Source organism: Ranitomeya imitator, chromosome 1 (genome assembly GCF_032444005.1).
Source record: "Ranitomeya imitator isolate aRanImi1 chromosome 1, aRanImi1.pri, whole genome shotgun sequence".
NCBI classification, from domain to species: domain Eukaryota; kingdom Metazoa; phylum Chordata; class Amphibia; order Anura; family Dendrobatidae; genus Ranitomeya; species Ranitomeya imitator.
Window position 1 is genome coordinate 1,145,408,127 of NC_091282.1, and position 20,247 is coordinate 1,145,428,373.

At 43.6% G+C, this 20,247-nt stretch overlaps 1 protein-coding gene across 4 annotated transcripts in view; it reads right to left on the reverse strand.

The window, feature by feature from the left end:
* RFC1 (replication factor C subunit 1) overlaps nt 1–20,247 on the reverse strand; it is a 162,599-nt gene that overhangs the window by 45,375 nt on the left and 96,977 nt on the right. For all 4 annotated transcript variants that reach the window (XM_069744597.1, XM_069744595.1, XM_069744596.1 and 1 more), the window contains 4 exons: nt 14,411–14,634; nt 14,219–14,296; nt 10,909–10,983; nt 7,991–8,069 (listed from right to left, as the gene is read on the reverse strand). In XM_069744597.1, coding sequence (XP_069600698.1) covers nt 7,991–8,069; nt 10,909–10,983; nt 14,219–14,296; nt 14,411–14,634 — 456 coding nt within the window. The remainder of the gene's footprint in view (nt 1–7,990; nt 8,070–10,908; nt 10,984–14,218; nt 14,297–14,410; nt 14,635–20,247) is intronic.

The window sequence follows — 20,247 nt, forward strand, 5'->3', positions numbered from 1 at the left end:
GCCTCTCCAAGAAGGGGAAGGTTTGTAAGAGGTCTGAGGACCTATCACTGCGTTGTGCCCGGTCGGGTCCGGAAGATGTGGAAATAGAGGACCAATTTGAGTTGAAGCGAAAAAATCGGAACCGAGCCTGCTGCTGCTGGTTCCGAAAGGTCCGAAAGGGTCTCTGTTGTGGAAGAAATTTACTCTTCCCTCCAGTGGCGTCGGAAATTAATTGGTCGAGCTTTTCGCCAAAAAGGCGACCGCTCTGATATGAAAGAAAAGTCAATGACTTTTTGGAAGCCGAATCCGCACGCCAGTGCCTGAGCCATAAGGACCTCCAGATGGTGATGGAGTTTGCTGCTGCTTGCGAAGCACAGTTAGCAGCGTCCAAGGACGCGGTAACTACAAAATCTCCAGCTCTGGCTATCTGAGTAGCGAGGTCTGCTATCTCGGGGGGAAGATCGGTATCCAAGCATTGCTGCAGACAAGACCTCAGCCCAGTGGGTCATAGCCTTAGCCACCCACGTAGCGGCAAATGTAGGGAAGGGTGCGGCTGCTGAGGCTTTAAAGGCCGAACGTGCCATATTGTCGATCTGACGATTGGTTGGGTTTTTAATAGAGGCGCCCACCGAAGAGGATAAAATAGATTCAGTAGCCAGGCGTGATACCGGAGGATCTAGCAGGGGAGATTGAGACCAATCTTGTCTTAGATCCTGGGCAAAGGGATATTTTGAGTTCATGGGCTTCTGCCCTGTGAATCGTTTATCGGGACGGATCCTGTGAGATTCAACGATTTCCTTAAATTCGGGATGAGTGGCGAACACTGTGAGCTCGCTTGGTCCTCTTAAAGGACACGGCATGATCCGTTTTAGATAAAGGTTCCTCCTCAAGTTTTATAGCCTTATTTACTGACTCAATGAGAGAGTCGAGAGTCTCCTGATCGTGATGAAATTCCTGATCTAGGGACGTGTTAGAATCGTCCAATGAAACAGATTCTCTATTAGCCCCAATGGAAGGGGAGCGAGAAATGGAGCTCTCAGAACCCGAAACCCGGTGATGGTCTGGGAATATGGCATGAGTCCTTTTCCTGGAAGAGCGAGAGCTCCTTGGCAATGTACGACCCCTAGAGTACGAGGGGTTTTGAGGATCGGAAGCATCATCCGTATTAGTACCCTGGTTATAGCAGGGGTCTCGGAACGATTCTAACGCTTTTGCCAGGGATGCCATAGACTGGGTAAGAGAGGTAGCCCACTCAGGGGGACCAGGCTCACTAGGATCGGTATCAGTAACAGGTGGTTCCTGGACAGTCACCGGTTCACAAGCTGTGCACAATGCAGTATTATGACCCCAGGGTAATGAGACCTTACAAGAGGTACATGCAGCGAAGAATACAGTGTGGGTTTTCCCAGACTTTTTGCAAGGCCTTGATTGAGACATAGTAGCCTTGAGGAGAGCACTTACTAGCAGGGGAAGGGTTAAGCTATGTATCTGCAGCTTACCCAGGTCCTGTGTCTTGAGTCCCCAGGGGAGGTCCGCAATGAATGGTCCTGAAGGCTGTGATTAGGAGAGCTGGAGCAGCGTTGCAGGATCAGCGCTGTGGGTGTCCCAAGATGGCCGCCGAGATCTGTGAGCGCTTCTCAGAAAACAAGAAGCGCTAGAAAAGATGGGCGGTGGTAATTGCCGGTGGGCGTGGCCAAGAACTCCGGCCTGTATGAAGGGGAAAAGCCGGGGACTAAATGTGAAAAACCTGCGGTTGCGGCGTCACGACCGCTATTAGTGCCATCCTGAGCCGCGCTCCTTCATAGCAAAGCCGCACTGTGGACCACCCACGGACCCGGGCTTTATGCCCTGCTAGGGGGGCGGACCTTCCATACCCCGGGGACCAGAACCCCCCCAGCGCCTCGGCCCCCGCAGTGTACTCACGGTAGATGCGGTGGGCCGGTGCTCAATCCACCGTCGCCATAGTCAGGGAGGGGGTGGAGAGCTTCTGCTGCCTAGCGTCATCTGCTATATCAATGGTGATGCAGTGGCTCCAGGAGAGGTAGATGGAGAGGTAGGTGGTCGACTGCTATGGGGGGGGGGGTGATCGGAACATGAAGGAACCATCGCCCGTAAGGTGAGCTCAGGGCTGGCATCCAACGTTGCAGGAAAGGATACGGGAGGAACGCTCCACGTACTTGCCGGTTGATGATTCGGGGGAGATCGGAACCTAGAAAGGGTCCCTCGCCCCCATTCGCTCCGTTAAGGGAAAAAATAGAATAAAAAGTAAAAAGTTTAAATAAAAACGGTGGGATCTGAAAGCAGACCCAAGTGTCTCCTACAGACACTAAGCAAGAACTGGTTCACTTAGAGCCAGCAGGAGGGTGTATACTGCAGGGGAGCAGCTATTCTTTATGTGTTAACTTAGTGTCCTCCTAGTGGCAGCAGCATAACACCCATGGTCCTGTGTCCCCCAATGAGGCGTAGGAGAAATACAAACCGAGCTATACACCGTCTCTAGCGCTGTTCCCGATGTCGAGTATTGATTGCGGGGCTGACTTCACGGCTGACTTCACGTTGACAAGACAGCAGCCAGTGAGCTCAACACCCTGCTTAACCCCTTAAGCCCCAAGGGTGGTTTACACGTTAATGACCGGGCCAATTTTTACAATTCTGACCACTGTCCCTTTATGAGGTTATAACTCTGGAATGCTTCAACGGTTCCTGATGATTCTGACAACGTTTTCTCATTACATATTGTACTTCATGATAGTGGTAAAATTTATTTGATATTACTTGCGTTTATTTGTGAAAAAAAACAAAAATTTGGCGAAAATTTTGAAAATTTTGCAATTTTCCAACTTTGAATTTTTATGCCCTTAAATCACAGAGATATGTCACACAAAATACTTAATAAGTACCATTTTCCACATGTCTACTTTACATCAGCACAATTTTGGAACCAACATGTTTTTTTGTTAGGGAGTTATAAGGGTTAAAAGGTGACCAGCAATTTCTCATTTTTACAACACAATTTTTTTTTAGGGACCACATCACATTTGAAGTCATTATGAGGGGTCTATATGATAGAAAATACCCAAGTGTGACACCATTCTAAAAACTGTACACCTCAAGGTGCTCAAAACCGCATTCAAGAAGTTTATTAACCCTTCAGGTGTTTCACAGGAATTTTTGGAATGTTTTTAAAAAAAAATGAACATTTAACTTTTTTTCACAAAAAATTTACTTCAGCTCCAATTTGTTTTATTTTACCAAGGGTAACAGGAGAAAATGGACCCCAAAAGTCGTTGTACAATTTGTCCTGAGTACGCCGATACCCCATATGTGGGGGTAAACCACTGTTTGGGCGCAAGGCAGAGCTCTAAAGGGAAGGAGTGCCATTTGACTTTTCAATGCAAAATTGACAGGAATTGCGATGGGATGCCATGTTGCGTTTGCAGAGCCCCTGATGTGCCTAAACATTGAAACCCCCCACAAGTGACAACATTTTGGAAAGTAGACCCCCTAAGGAACTTATCTAGATGTGTGGTGAGCACTTTGGCCCACCAAATGCTTCACAGAAATTTATCATGCAGAGCCGTAAAAATAAAAAATTATATTTTTTCAAAAAAATTATCTTTTTGCCCTAATTTTTTATTTTTCCAAGGGTAAGAGAAGAAATTGGACCCCAAAAGTTGTTGAGCAATTTGTCCTGAGTACTCGGATACCCCATATGTGGGGGTAAACCACCGTTTGGGCACATGGCAGAGCTCGGAAGGGAAGGAGAGCCGTTTGAATGCAGACTTAGATGGAATGGTCTGCAGAGCCCCTAATGTACCTAAACAGTAGAAACCCCCCACAAGTGACCCCATATTGAAAACTAGACCCCCCAAGGAACTTATCTAGATGTGTTGTGAGAACTCTGAACCCCCAAGTGCTTCACTACAGTTTATAACGCAAAGCAGTGAAAATAAAAAATCATTTTTTTCCCACAAAAATGTTTTTTAGCCCCCCAAATTTTTATTTTCCCAAGGGTAACAAGAGAAATTGGACCCAAAAAGTTGTTGTCCAATTTGTCTTGAGTACGCTGATACCCCATATATTGGGGTAAACCCCTGTTTAGGCACACGGGAGAGCTCGGAAGGGAAGGAGCACTGTTTTACTTTTTCATGGCAGAATTGGCTGGAATTGAGATCAGACGCCATGTCGCGTTTGGAGAGCCCTGATGTGCCTAACCAGTGGAAACCCCCAATTCTAACTGAAACCCAAACCCAAACACACCCCTAATCCCAACCACACCCCTAATCCCAACCACAACCACACCCCTAACCCTAATCCCAACTGTAAATGTAATCCAAACCCTAACTTTAGCCCCAGCCATAACTTTAGCCCTAGCCCTAACCCTAACTTTAGCCCCAACCCTAACTGTAGCCCTATCCCTAGCCCCAGCCCTAACCGGAAAATGGAAATAAATACATTTTTTTAATTTTATTTTTTTCCCTAACTAAGGGGGTGATGAAGGGGGGATTTGATTAACTATTTATAGCGGGTATTTTAGCGGATTTTTATGATTGGCAGCTGTCACACACTAAAAGACGCTGTTTATTGCAAAAAATAGTTTTTGCGTCTCCACATTTTGAGAGCTATAATTTTTCCATATTTTGGTCGACAGGGTCATGTGACACCTTGTTTTTTGCAGGACAAGTTGACGTTTTTATTGGTAACATTTTTGGGCACGTGACATTTTTTAATCGCTTTATATTCCGATTTTTGTGAGTCAGAATGACCAAAAACCAGCTATTCATGAATTTTTTTTTTTTTGGGTTGGGGGGGGGGGGGGGGGGGGAGGCGTTCCACATTTGGTAAAATGGATAAAGCAGTTTTATTTTTCGGGTCAGATCGATTGCAGCGATACCTCATTTATATCATTTTTTTATATTTTGTCGCTTTTATACGACAAAAACTATTTTATAGAAAAAAATAATTTTGCACCGCTTTATTCTGAGGACTGTAACTTTTTTATTTTTTTCACTGATGATGCTGTATGGCGGCTCGTTTTTTGCGGGACAAGATGACGTTTTCAGCGATACCAAGGTTATTTATAACTGTCATTTTGATCGCGTGTTATTCCACTTTTTGTTTGGCGGTATGATAATAAAGCGTTGTTTTTTGCCTCGTTTTTTTTTTTTTTTTTACGTCGTTCACTGAAGGGGTTAACTAGTGGGGCAGTTTTATAGGTCGGGTCGTTACGGACGCGGCGATACTAAATATGTGTACTTTTACTTTTGGGGAGACATCACACTATAGGGTCAGATTGGTGATCTGACACTTTGCACAGCACTATGTCAGATCAGCTATCTGACAAGCAGGGCTGCAGGCTTACAGGCGCTTGCTCTGAGCAGGCGCTTGTAAGCCACCTCCCTGCAGGACCCGGAAGTAGCCCCGCAGCCATTTTGAATCCGGGGCTTGCAGGGAGGAGAAGCTCGGTACAAGGTGAGCACATCGCCTTGTATCGAGGGTCTCAGGGAAACACGCAGGGAGCCCCCCTCCCTGCGCGATGCTTCCCTATGCCCCCGAAACGCTGTGATCATGTTTGATCGCAATGTTTCGGGGGTTAGTGTCAGGAGCAGTTAATGACCGCTCCTGGCACACAGTGTCGGATGTCAGCTGCGATAGTCAGCTGAAACCCGGCCGCGCTCCCCCCCGTGAGTGCGGCCGATTGCATATGACGTACTATCCCGTCACTGGGAATTAAGTCCCAGGTCACCTCGATGGGATAGTACGTCATATTGGATTAAAGCCACTAAACTCAGTTTTGCTGCCATGTTGTCGATGTGACGTCAGCGACGCAGCCAACACTAGGCCCCAGTAGTAGCACCAAATCCCCCGGAATGGCGAGTTTGTCTTTTTATGTGTAATTACACAACCAACCAAGTGGGCAGCACGGTGGCTCAGTGGTTAGCACTGTTGATTTGCAGCGCTGGAGTCCTGGGTTCATTTCCCACCAATAACAACATCTGCAAAAAGTTTGTATGTTCTCCCCGTGTTTTGGGGGCTTTCCTCCAGTTTCCTCCCACAATATACAAAGACATACTGATAGGCAATCTAGATTGTGAGTCCCAATGGGGACAGTTCAGATAATGTCTGTAAAGCGCTGAGGAATTAATGGTGCTTTATTAGGGTGTAACAATTATACTCAGACAGGTGACAAACTAGAATTCAAAACTGCAAACATTAGAAATCAATCTGAAGGTCTGAAAAAGTAACAGTAGTAAAAAAAAGAAAATATTAATTTTTAGTAAAACAATTCTGTATAATACAATGGCCATGTGCTGCAGCTTTTATTGGAAACATTAATATGGCCTTAATGGGGATGTTCTAATTTATTCAAGTAGAAAATGTGGGCATGACTGACCGTACACATTAATTGTACATACACAATATTTGTAGGTGACCATCGTATATCGTATATGTTCCAACCCCATGGATAAAGATGATCACCTTGGTCGCCTCAGAAAGATCTTTTTGAATCGAGGCTACCATCCAAGAACAATTGAAAATCAGATCACAAGAGCCACCAGAATATCAAGGAATCACCTGCTACATTACAAAGCTAAAGAAGAAAACAACCGGGTGCTTCTAGTGGTCACTTACAATCCAAATCTGGAGGTGCTAAGGGGAGCTGCACGGAAATTACAACCTCTACTACAAAAAGATGCCCGCTTACAATCCATTTTTCCAGACCCCCCACTACTGTGTTTTAGGCGGCCCACAAATCTAAGAAGCATCATTGTCAGAAGCTCCCTGTCCTCTCCAACAGCTGCAGAAACCTTTCCTTGCAACCAGAAAAAAATGTAAAACCTGTCCATTTATAATGACCACGGACAAGATAAAGATCCCCAATTCATATCAGGACTACAAGATCCCAGGTACTTTCAGTTGCGTCACTTCTAATGTGGTGTACTTAATTATTTGTACTAAATGTCCAACTGGGGGTCTGCATGTGGGAGACACAGGGCAGAAACTGAGAACAAGGATGAACTCTCATCGCCATAAAATAAGAGAAAAAAGAATGGATCTACCTGTGACAATAAATTTTGACTCCCCAATCATAACATTATGGACATGAAACTACTTGTATTAAAAGGTAACTTCAAATCTAAGAGAGACAGAAGAGTCTGGGAATATAAGCTGAAGATGACCTTTGACACTCTCAGTGCAGGAATGAATGTGTGGCATGGATTTATGTCTTTTTACATTAACTAAGGAATTTGCTCCTCAGACTATGTGGAGTCATCATAACAGAACCAGACCCCAATCAGAGGACAATAAAACATTTCTTATCTGTGAACTTCTCCAATATTTATGGATATAACTGTTTATCACTCACATAATGGTAGTTCTGCTTCATTTCACCTATCTTGTCTATTGCATTTTTCTGTGCAGTGTTGTGCATAAATATGTGATTCTTCAGAATTTCTTCTAGTCTATGCCTGATGAAGAGACTCGAGTAGTCTCGAAAGTTTGCAATTTGTTACCATCTTTTCAGTCAGACATTAAAAGGTATCAACCACTGAGGACTCTCAATTCTATTCATTTCAATACAGCCTCAGATATTCTTTTGTGTATTAACTGCAATTAATATATGTAAGCGGCCATTTATGTATAGGAGGAGAAAAAAAAATAATAAAGCAAGTATGAAGCCCCGGGGGCTAAAGAGTATTAAGTGGTCATCCCTGCCCGGGCTGATAATTATCCCAGGGTTAGAGGCTCCTCCAAGTAACACTGTAAATGGGTAACTTCATTGCCACATTTACGATCCTTCTTGATGTGTCCAGAGATCATTACCTCCTCCTAATGTGTTTTATTATAGTAATATCAAGAGACAGTGGCACTTGCTGCTGGATCTGAGCAGTTCCCATTCGCGACACCACAATACCTTCCAATAGTAGTCACACTTTCCACCCCACCCAATATCCCCCATTACATGTTATAGGATTGCTCAATGGTTTTCATTGTAATTCTTTGGTACCTGCAGGTTTCTCAGACTTTGCCGGACTTTTCTTAGATGCTGGAGAGGTGGTGGGCTCATTTTCACGGTTTCTGTTTGCCTAAATAAATAAATGTTAATTAACCACACAATTAATAAAGATTATTTGATTTAGGATTTGTCTAAACTACCAATTTGAAAACTCGTTCTCAGAATAAACTTATATGCGCATTTGTGGAAATAATAGAGCCATTAGTGATTACAGTATATTATATTGCTGACATGCCACAATACCTATTTGGAAAGGGGGCACAAGCTGGCGCTCATAAACTGGCAGTTAGATACACAGTGGGTAACTAGGCAGCGTCTCCTTCAGTTTCTCCAAGACATCAGGTCTGTTGTCAGGAGTGGAGCAACCACCGTGAACTGTCACACAAAGGGGAACGGTAAGTATATACTGGTTTCCTGGTCTAGCGTTGGAAATCATTTTAGGGTCTGAAGGCATACCCTCGCCCAGTCCGCCTGACTGCTTCCCGATGTTACCACTATCAGCAAGCCCAGGATGTAGACAGCAGTGAATATATTGGTGGATGAGGGACGACCAGCCGCTTCTTCCACCAATCAGTGTATGACACAGCAGACACAATGAAGTCATTACATCGCGTCTGGTGTGCGGAGAGTCCGTGCATCAGAGAACGGAGCAGAGCGCCGGGGAACAGGAGCAAGGGGAGTATGCGTTGTTTTTTTTCTATATGTGTATGGGATGTTTGCTTGTATATTATAGGATGTCATGTGGGGCTCATGCTGTATATATGAGGCTATGTGGGGGCTCATACTGTATATAAGAGGCTATGCAGGGGCTCATACTGTATATAGGGGACTATCCGGGGGCTCATACTGTATATAATAGGCTAAGCTGGGGGCTCATACTGTATATACAGAGGCTATACAGGGGCTCATAACGTATACGGAGGGTTATATGGGGCTCATGCTGCATATAAGAGGCTATGCAGGGGCTTATACTGTAAATAGGAGGCTATGCGGGGTCTCGTACTGTATATAGGAGACTATGTGGGGGCTCACACTGTATATAACAGGTTATGCAGGAGGCTCATACTGTATATACAGAGGCTATTTGGGGGGCTCATACTGTATATAGAGGCAGTTTGTGGGCTCATACAGTACATAGGGGGATGTTAGTATACTTAATTCTGCTCAATATTAAGTGATATTAGTATAAAATAATAAACATATTAATATTAATATTGAGCAGAATTAATATCAGCCTTATGGAATTCCCCTCCACAACAGTCATGGTCTCATGTGGCCCCTCGGGAAAATTAATTTCCCACCCATTTTAGAGGGATTGCAAAGGTGAAGATAAAATTACAGTGAAGTGATAGGTGTACATGTGATTGCTTTTGTATGTTCACAAGTTTTGGCCATTTTATAAACTTTGAAAGAAAGGTGCCAACCCCTTCACCAACGCAATATCATTACTGTTTGTGTCTAGCTAAAACCTTGACTTGATAGACTCGGGTAAGCAGACTTTTAATAAAAACTAGTTGAGTTACCTGCCAAATATGTCATTATCCAGTCATTAATCAGTAGAAAAATAAGTTCAGCCGTTGCAAATGAAAACTGCCCGCTGCTGAGAGAAAACAAACTTCATTCCTTCCAGCAGCCTTGGACTTTCAGTCAGAGGTGTGAGGCTATGTGCACACGATCAGGTTTTTTCGCGTTTTTCGCGGTAAAAACGCTGTAAAAACTCATTAAAATGCATACATTATGCATCCTATCATTTAGAATGCATTCTGCATGTTTTGTGCACATGATGTGTTTTTTTCCACGAAAAAAACGCATCGCGGTAAAAAAAAAAAAAGCAGCATGTTCATTAATTTTGCGGGCTTTCTGCGTTTTTCCCACTATTCTATGCATTTGGGGAAAAAAAGCATAAAAAAAGCGTCAAAAACGCGGTAAAGTCGAGGTAAAAACGCATGTGGATTTCTGGCAGAAATGTCCGTTTTTTTGTCAGGAAAATTTCTGCAAGAAATCCTGACGTGTGCACATACCCTGATTGTGCGGCTCAGCAGATAGTGAGCAGCAGCAGCTGTCACCGCGCTCAGGCACCGACTGACAGCCATCTCTGTAGTGCAGTACATAGTGAGAAGCAGCGGTAAGCACGACCAGATACTACGTGCCAACCGGTGACTGGAGCAGCACCTCTATGACTGAAAGCCGAGGATACAAGATCATTTCTAACTGGCAGCTGGGCTTTCAGTCCGGTGGCGATACGATTTTAGAATGCCATTAGCAGGTTAATAGCGGGGTTTTTTTTTTGTTTTTTTACACAACAGGTTTCCTGTAAAGCTATATTAACATCTGTACTTCTCAATGGCAGGGATGATACAACATGCAGGGCTATTCTTGTCAAAAAAATAAGGAAAACCTCAAAGGTTCCCGACAGACTCCACTATGTCTACATTTCAGCATCAAGGCTACCATTATAAGAAGAAGGCATGATGCCAGTGTGAACAGACCACAAACCGTCCAATCCTCCAACTGATGTACAGTCGGTATGACTAAAGAATAACAATCTGCTGTTTTACCTAGGGAAAATTAAATTGCACATAACACAATAAAGATTGGCTGAACTAGCCAATATCATTGGGATCAGCTAACAGTCTAATGTGTATGTAGGCCTCCAGACTCTTCCCAGAGAGAGGATTTCGGGGAAAGGAGGCTACAGCCTGCGGAATTTCAACAGCAGATCCTTTTGTTCTCTGTGAGATAAGACCTTGCAAAAGAAATCTATAAGTGATTATTGTAGAGCGGGGGATTCAGAGATGGCGGAATGACCGTTAAGCCAACAGCCATCTAATGTGTATAGGGGCCTTTAGAAACGCACTAGAAAAATCCAACATGATCCATTATCCCCCAATAGGCTATAAGTGAGATACCTTATCCGTGGGTACGTCATCTATAATTGCCAGGGTTTTAGCAAATTCTTCATCTTCGTGGAGCTGTCTTTCCAACTATGACGAAAAAAAGAGACAAAGTTTTCTCCTATTAATTAGAACACATTTTTATCCTTGCAGAAACCTGAGCCACAATGTAGTAGCATTGTGAATAAACTTTAGTCTAGTCCAGAACTAGACGAGATTATAGAATAAGAGATAAGTGATCTGGATGGGCTCATCTAGACAGGTAGATAATAATAGAATGAGCATTCCTAGGAACACTCAGATAAGCTGGCAATCACCTAATCAACGAGCAAAACACTAGTTTTTCAGATGAAATAATTTTTAAATTTGTTAAAGGGAATCTGTCACCCCAAAAATCATATATGAGCTAAAGGTACCGTCACACTAGACGATATCGCTAGCGATCCGTGACGGTGCAGCGTCCTGGCTAGCGATATCGTCCAGTGTGACACGCAGCAGCAATCAGGCCCCTGCTGTGATGTCGCTGGTCGGGGCAGAAAGTCCAGAACTTTATTTCGTCACTGGATCTCCCGCTGACATCGCTGAATCGGCGTGTGTGACGCCGATTCAGCGATGTCTTCGCTGGTAACCAGGGTAAACATCGGGTTACTAAGCGCAGGGCCGCGCTTAGTAACCCGATGTTTACCCTGGTTACCAGCGTAAACGTAAAAAAAACAACCACTACATACTTACCTTCCGCTATCTGTCCCCGGCGCTGTGCTTCTCTGCTCTGGCTGTGAGCGACGTCACCGCTCTGCTTTCCGGCCGCTGTGCTCACAGCCAGAGCAGAGAAGCACAGCGCCGGGGACAGATAGCGGTAGGTAAGTATGTAGTGGTTGTTTTTTTCACTTTAACGATGGTAACCAGGGTAAATATCGGGTTACTAAGCGCGGCCCTGCGCTTAGTAACCCGATGTTTACCCTGGTTACCGGCATCGTTGGTCGCTGGAGAGCTGTCTGTGTGAGAGCTCTCCAGCGACGCTGCAGCGATCCGGATCGTTGTCGGTATCGCTGCAGCGTCGCTTAGTGTGACGGTACCTTAAGGCCACCGGCATCAAGGGCTTATCTACAGCATTCTGTAATGCTGTAGATAAGCCCCCGATGTAAGCTGAAAGGTAAGAAAAACAGGTTATATTATACTCACCCAGGGGCGGTCCCGCTGCGGTCCAGTCCTATTGATGGCAGAGCAAAGTACTGCAGTACACAGGCGCCGGGAAAGGTCAGAGAGGCCCAGCACCTGCGCCGGAGCAGGAAGACAAGAAGAGGACATCATCGTATGAAAATAGGAGGCGCCGGGCCCGGACCGCGACGCCCACCGGACCGGGACTGCCCCTGGGTAAGTATAATATAACCTATTTTTCTTAACTTTTACATCGGTGGGCTTATCTACAGCATTTCAGAATGCTTTAGATAATCCCCTGGCCTTAGCTCATATACGACTTTTGGGGTGGCAGATTCATTTAAAAGTCATCATTCTCGGCAGCGCATCATCCTCTGAAAGCAAGACATGTGCTACCGAAAACAAGCACAGAACGATCTATCAACGAACTATCAATGGTCAACTCATCCATAAAAATAAACATTGTCTATGTGAAGATCAATTTATCAGGAAGCACACAGGAGAGCAGGTAGGGGCCTGCAGTATTAAGGAGAAGCAGGGTGCTGCTGGGAAATATAGTGTTAGCAAATAAATATAGCAAAACCCTTTAAGCTCTGTGAAGCTGGATGCACAAAAAGGCAGAAGGAGATGGAAAAAAAACACAAAAGTACAAGAAAGAAACTTTTTATTGGGCTTGTACGGTATATTAACAATAGTCAAGCAGATAAAATATTGCCTTTGTGGGAATAACCCTTTAGGCAGATATGTCTTTACTAGGTTTGATAAATGATTCATTGGCTTACGCAATGGCTGTTCCACGTCAGCCGAGTAATTTACTGTTCTAATCAGACTGACGATTTAGAAGTGCTAACAAATCTATATAGTGATGCCCCAATCATGACCCATCGAACAGCTACGCTACCCGATGAAGAATGTCCTGGCTCCGGGCCATCAACATGGACATCTCAAAGTCCCTACAAGATGTAAACGTGTTAGTCTTGGCTGAGGTTTATCACATCTTTAAATCACCAGGAAATGACATGGGTCTGTGCAAAGAACTAACCTACTTATTCCAAGAGAGATTAGGACGTAGTTTGCAGAGGGTACAATAAAGACAGAGAAATGAGAGTCTGTCCAATTTAGATGAGCAAGAGTATGTTGACAGCCTCTGGACAGGGTTATTTTATCAGCCACAACTGTCCAGAAGATAGTTCAACCCAAGTATTTATTCTATTCTTCACTTGTCATACATCATACTTTAGTATTTATCAATGCCAACCATGGCCATGACCCATAAATATTACCCAGCAGAGCAGTAACAAGCAGTGATGGTACTAAAATGACAAATAGTGGCATGTCTTCTGGACATACTTAAAAATGTTGGGACCCTATATAGAGAGGAAGCTTGAAGCCCTTGACCACCACAATGTCAATTCTGGGCACCCACTTCCTCTCCCCAAGTCACAGTTATTAAATAAAACAACAGTTACTCACCTACCACACCGGCACCATGCCAGTGATGTCGGCACTGGGTCTGCTGGGGTCCACGTGGGATTTCTTTGTCACGTTAAACCTGCAGCCAATCACTTTCCTTGGACAAGCAGAAGAAGTGAGAGCGCAGCAGCTCAATAACAGCTGTACAAGGTTATGCCATGTGAGCCCCGCAGTCTGTGCCCCAGACCCAGTGCCGACATAGCCGAAACAGCGCCAGTGCAGGAATAGAGTATCGGTTATTTTTATTTTATAAGGTGGGTCTACTCTATTTAAAATGGGGTTATGCAGGTAGTGACTAGAGATGAGCGAATTTGCTTGGGTTCCCTCTTATTTGACAAGCTGCAGAGGGAACCCAGCTTCCTGGATCGCAACGGGCGATCAGCGCCACAGCTGTGTCACATTCACGACACATGCATGGAGAACCCAACAAACAGGCTCTCCATGCATGTCGTGACTGGCACAGCAACGACACATGCAGCTGTGGCACTGATCAGCTGGTGCAATCCAGGAAGCCGGATTCCCTCTGCAGCTTGCCAAACAAGAGGGAACCCAAGCAAATTCGCTCATCTCTAGTAGTGACAACCTATTTAGCCATTTTAGAAATGCCATCCCAAAACACGCTATATAAGGGAATGCCATCCAAAACGCTCCATATAAGATGTAAATGATATTATTGCCAAAAGTTCCAACTCACTTCTTCATCCTCAGCAAGCTGCAGCTGTCTAGCGATAGCTTCATCATCCAGCGTGGAGTCATCTGTGCTTTTATGAGGCTATTAAAAGAAAAATATACAGTAAAAGGATGAAAACCAAACAATCTCCGCCCAAGTTCGGCACACTAGACACGCTACTCGTAGGACTATATCTAGTTTACAGGATTGACTTACTTCTCCTTTCTTGGTTTCCACAAGCTTTTTGTTAGATCGTTTAATGCTCCCTGTTCCAAAAAAATCTTCCATTGACGTACAGACGCGTTTCTCTGGCGTTTTAACCTTGGCGGGTGCACGGATTTTAATGGCAGCGATGGGACTCTTTGATGGGGGCGAAACAACAGTAGTTCCATTCTCTTTGGGTTTCTGGGGCTTATTCAAAAAAGCAAAATCTTCTTCATCTGAAAGGAGAATAAAGAAAGATGATACTACTTGGCATCCTGGCCCATAAAGGCAGATATGGGTTACGATAGCAGGATAGTAATATGTGGATTTGTATAGAAGTGTCTACCTCCACACAAAGGGAGAGAATGCAGGGTGCTGTATTTACGGGGACAGAGGTTGTTAGGGTGAGAGATATTGGGAACCCTAGAGCCTCAGTCTTTACAAGAATTAATAAGGCAAACATCTAGATACTTATATGTTATGCGTCTTCCGTTAAAAGTTACGTTTTATGATACTTCTCACAACTGGCTCGTTATTATGGTTAAAAAAAATTGTGAAAATTACTTGCCATTTCTGTTTGTATTTGTTCTCCTCCTATCCCTGTTTTCCTGTTTGTTAGTGCTCATTGGCAAAAGGGACCGGCAATTCTGCAGTCAAGCAGGAGTGGCCAAACACGCGCAGTGCTTACAAACTCTTTCCTACTGAGCTTGTAAACACTGTACTAAGAGCAGGAATGTCTTGAGTGCTCTGATATTTCAGATCCTGGCAATATTTAGCCCTACAGCGCTGAACTTGGAAAACAACATGCCAAATCCTTTGTGCTCATGGGAGACAAATTTCTGCAAAGGCGGCTGTCTCGCCAGTGAGCCAAACGTAAAAGAGTATGGGGGTAAGGGGGCCTGGAAGGAAAATCGGTCAATGAGCGCTTGGCCAACAGTGATCTCGGAAGTCTAGCCCGCTTTGATCTTCATTAGAGCCCTGGTAAGCACGGTATACAACAAATACTTGTGCTACAGTCTATGGAGACGGCCTGGAATCGCTCGATTAGAGCCCGATACTGAAAGATAACAAGGTCTAAGTAGCTGAAAAACCGGAAGAGAGCACAAGACGTAAACAGCCCAACATCTTATTCCTTGGTGTTGACCTATTTTCCTGGCAATAAATATTCATTTTCTAACCAGAGGGATAAACAAGATTTTCTTGAAAAACAGGATAATAATGATAATGCATGAAGTAATATTGTGTACAACATTTATTCTATTAATCTGGAAGGTGATATCAGCCATGATATCTTAATTAATGATGCATCACTGACACATACACGTAATGCAGTCCTCGGGCTGTGCACCTTGTCTGCTATATTAGATCAAAGTGATGGCAGACAGAGAGAACAGAGATCAGCAGCCATAAGAGATCAATGTTTTAATACAGGAACTGCTAAATGATGGAGAAAAAAACAAAAGAAAACACGACCTAGAACTGCAGCCAAAGGACATACTTTACTCAGAGGAAGATTCAGCTCCATAGATCAAGGGAAGTAAATATAACAGGATAACAAACACAAAGATAAAAAGATAAAAAGCAGCTATTACATGGTTTGTAAAAAACGACCGTTCATAGAAAATATTAAAATAGTCTGCAAGACCAAATTTTGTGTTATTAGGTGCAAAAATTGATTTCCCAAAATATATTTACGGTATATGTTTAAACCAGTATTCTATCATCAATGGAAAAAAGTTTGTGACCAACAGCAGAGATTGGAGAAGAAGACTCCAATCACAGCCGTATCAGTACTTAATGTAGAAAGGGCAAGGGGAAAAAGGCTCAATAAAAGAAAAACGTTGCCTTTTAATTTATTATTATTCGTCATTATTATTTAATTTCATGTGATTAAACTATAAAACTTAAAACCAGGAGCAGAGACCCGGAGCTGAAACCCAACCTCCACACTTGTTGAAGCAGATGCCTAAACAGATCAGAGAAACTCATAAAACCATCAACACTAGTTACATACAGTACTTTCTTAATGTAATTCCATCCCAGTGAACCCATGATGAAGCCTAGAGGCGAAACATGTCAGTTACTTTAAGCAATCTCTCAAGAATATTAACAGGAGATGGAATGTTTGCCTGTTACAGAAAGAACTGTGTATAGCATCTTCTATGCGTTATTTTGTTATTATTATTTTTTTAAGACCTATCGTGAAAAATTTGAAGACAGGAACTGACAAGGTTTGACATCTGGGGTAGTTTTTTTTTCCAAACTTTTTATTAAATTTTTAACAAGTAGTAAAAGGGAGATAGGAGAGGGAGAGGAGGGGGGGGGGGGGGGAGAGGAGGGGGGGGGGAAAGGGGGTTAAGGCAAGTGTAGGAAAAGGGGGGAGGGGACATCTGGGGTAGTTTTAAACAAACATGTCTCCTATAGCTACTTGGAGAGTAAAGGTACCTTCACACATAACGATATCGTTAACGATATCGTTGCTTTTTGTGACGTAGCAACGATATCGTTAAGGAAATCGTTATGTGTGACAGCGACCAACGATCAGGCCCCTGCTGGGAGATCGTTGGTCGCTGAACAAAGTCCAGAACTTTATTTCGTCGCTGGATCTCCCGTGGGCATCGCTGGATCGGCGTGTGTGACACCGATCCAGCGATGTCTTCACTGGTAACCAGGGTAAACATCGGGTAACTAAGCGCAGGGCCGCGCTTAGTAACCCGATGTTTACCCTGGTTACCAGCGTAAAAGTAAAAAAAAAAAAACACTACATACTTACCTACCGCTGTCTGTCCCCGGCGCTGTGCTCTGCACTCCTCCTGCACTGGCTGTGAGCGTCGGTCAGCCGGAAAGCAGAGCGGTGACGTCACCGCTCTGCTTTCCGGCCGCTGTGCTCACAGCCAGTACAGGAGGAGTGCAGAGAAGCTGAGCGCCGGGGACAGACAGCGGTAGGTAAGTATGTAGTGTTTTTTTTTTTTTACTTTTACGCTGGTAACCAGGGTAAACATCGGGTTACTAAGCGCGGCCCTGCGCTTAGTAACCCGATGTTTACCCTGGTTACCCGGGGACTTCGGGATCGTTGGTCGCTGGAGAGCTGTCTGTGTGACAGCTCTCCAGCGACCAAACAGCGACGCTGCAGCGATCCGGATCGTTGTCGGTATCGCTGCAGCGTCGCTTAATGTGAAGGGGCCTTAAGAGTGTTTGGTATGGAGAAAAGGAATGGTCAAACAAAATCATGACCTGACTGTGAATGTTACTAGTGACAGTAGTTTTGTAAGTGTCTGATCTTTTTGTGCATTCTATTTTATTCTTTAGGTATGGTGTGTTTAACTTCCAGGTGGGACAGCTCTGTGCTACAAGATATTTTTGCTATATACTTATACAGTGTTTAAAAGATATAAGAGGAAATATGGAGATCAACAGAAGAGCTAAGCAGTTCTGCAAAAGGACCAGCAGGGAAGATGAAACAAATATTCCGTACTTTTTTTTTAATTATTATTATTGCAAAACATACATGAAGATTTACCACAAAGTGCAAACCATTAATCAGCATTAAAAATACAAATACAAGATGTGACTTTGCCAAAAAAAATCTAAAGAATAAGCCCAGTTCTGGAAAAGCATTCTTTGGACAGACGACACAACGATAAACCTGTACCAGAATGATGGGAAGAAGAAAGTATGGAGAAGTGCACAAATATTGCAGCTTTATGAAACCTTGCACATGATGAAGCGAGGCGAAACGTGCGTCAGGATGTTACGCCACCACACGGTTTGTATGGACAGCATATAATTACTGTATGTTGCATTTTTGTTTGTTTTGCCATTATTACTCTATCTTCGGTGTTACGGTAAGTTACTTGTGTATACCATTTTGTACCTCAGGCTAGTCACACTAGCAGTATTTGGTCAGTATTTTTCCTCAGTATTCATAAGGCAAGAACAGGTGAGGAACAATCAGAGAAAAGGTACAATAGAAATACGTCACCACTTCTCCATTTATCGCCCACTCCTTGGCTTACAAATACTGACAGTGTGACCGTAGCCTTACATAGAGGGGGAATCGATACTTACACTATAGGGCATTAAGCCAGGTATTTATATTTGTAAGCCACATCCCAATATTTTTCATAGTCTCCTACCCTACTGCTTAGGTATACACACACACACACATATATATACATATATATACATGTATATATATATATATATATATACATATATATATATATATATATATATATATATATACATACATATATATATATATATATATATATATATATATATATATATATATATATATATATATATATATATATACATACATACACAGTGGGGCAAAAAAGTATTTAGTCAGTCAGCAATAGTGCAAGTTCCACCACTTAAAAAGATGAGAGGCGTCTGTAATTTACATCATAGGTAGACCTCAACTATGGGAGACAAACTGAGAAAAAAAATCCAGAAAAATCACATTGTCTGTTTTTTTAACATTTTATTTGCATATTAGGGTGGAAAATAAGTATTTGGTCAGAAACAAAATTTCATCTCAATACCTTGTAATATATCCTTTGTTGGCAATGACAGAGGTCAAACGTTTTCTGTAAGTCTTCACAAGGTTGCCACACACTGTTGTTGGTATGTTGGCCCATTCCTCCATGCAGATCTCCTCTAGAGCAGTGATGTTTTTGGCTTTTCGCTTGGCAACACGGACTTTCAACTCCCTCCAAAGGTTTTCTATAGGGTTGAGATCTGGAGACTGGCTAGGCCACTCCAGGACCTTGAAATGCTTCTTACGAAGCCACTCCGTTGCCCTGGCGGTGTGCTTAGGATCATTGTCATGTTGAAAGACCCAGCCACGTTTCATCTTCAATGCCCTTGCTGATGGAAGGAGGTTTGCACTCAAAATCTCACGATACATGGCCCCATTCATTCTTTCATGTACCCGGATCAGTCGTCCTGGCCCCTTTGCAGAGAAACAGCCCCAAAGCATGATGTTTCCACCACCATGCTTTACAGTAGGTATGGTGTTTGATGGATGCAACTCAGTATTCTTTTTCCTCCAAACACGACAAGTTGTGTTTCTACCAAACAGTTCCAGTTTGGTTTCATCAGACCATAGGACATTCTCCCAAAACGCCTCTGGATCATCCAAATGCTCTCTAGCAAACTTCAGATGGGCCCGGACATGTACTGGCTTAAGCAGTGGGACACGTCTGGCACTGCAGGATCTGAGTCCATGGTGGCGTAGTGTGTTACTTATGGTAGGCCTTGTTACATTGGTCCCAGCTCTCTGCAGTTCATTCACTAGGTCCCCCCGCGTGGTTCTGGGATTTTTGCTCACCGTTCTTGTGATCATTCTGACCCCACGGGGTGGGATTTTGCATGGAGACCCAGATAGAGGGAGATTATCAGTGGTCTTGTATGTCTTCCATTTTCTAATTATTGCTCCCACTGTTGATTTCTTCACTCCAAGCTGGTTGGCTATTGCAGATTCAGTCTTCCCAGCCTGGTGCAGGGCTACAATTTTGTTTCTGGTGTCCTTTGACAGCTGTTTGGTCTTCACCATAGTGGAGTTTGGAGTCAGACTGTTTGAGGGTGTGCACAGGTGTCTTTTTATACTGATAACAACTTTAAACAGGTGCCATTACTACAGGTAATGAGTGGAGGAAAGAGGAGACTCTAAAAGAAGAAGTTACAGGTCTGTGAGAGCCAGAAATCTTGATTGTTTGTTTCTGACCAAATACTTATTTTCCACCATAATATGCAAATAAAATGTTATAAAAACAGACAATGTGATTTTCTGGATTTTTTTTTCTCAGTTTGTCTCCCATAGTTGAGGTCTACCTATGATG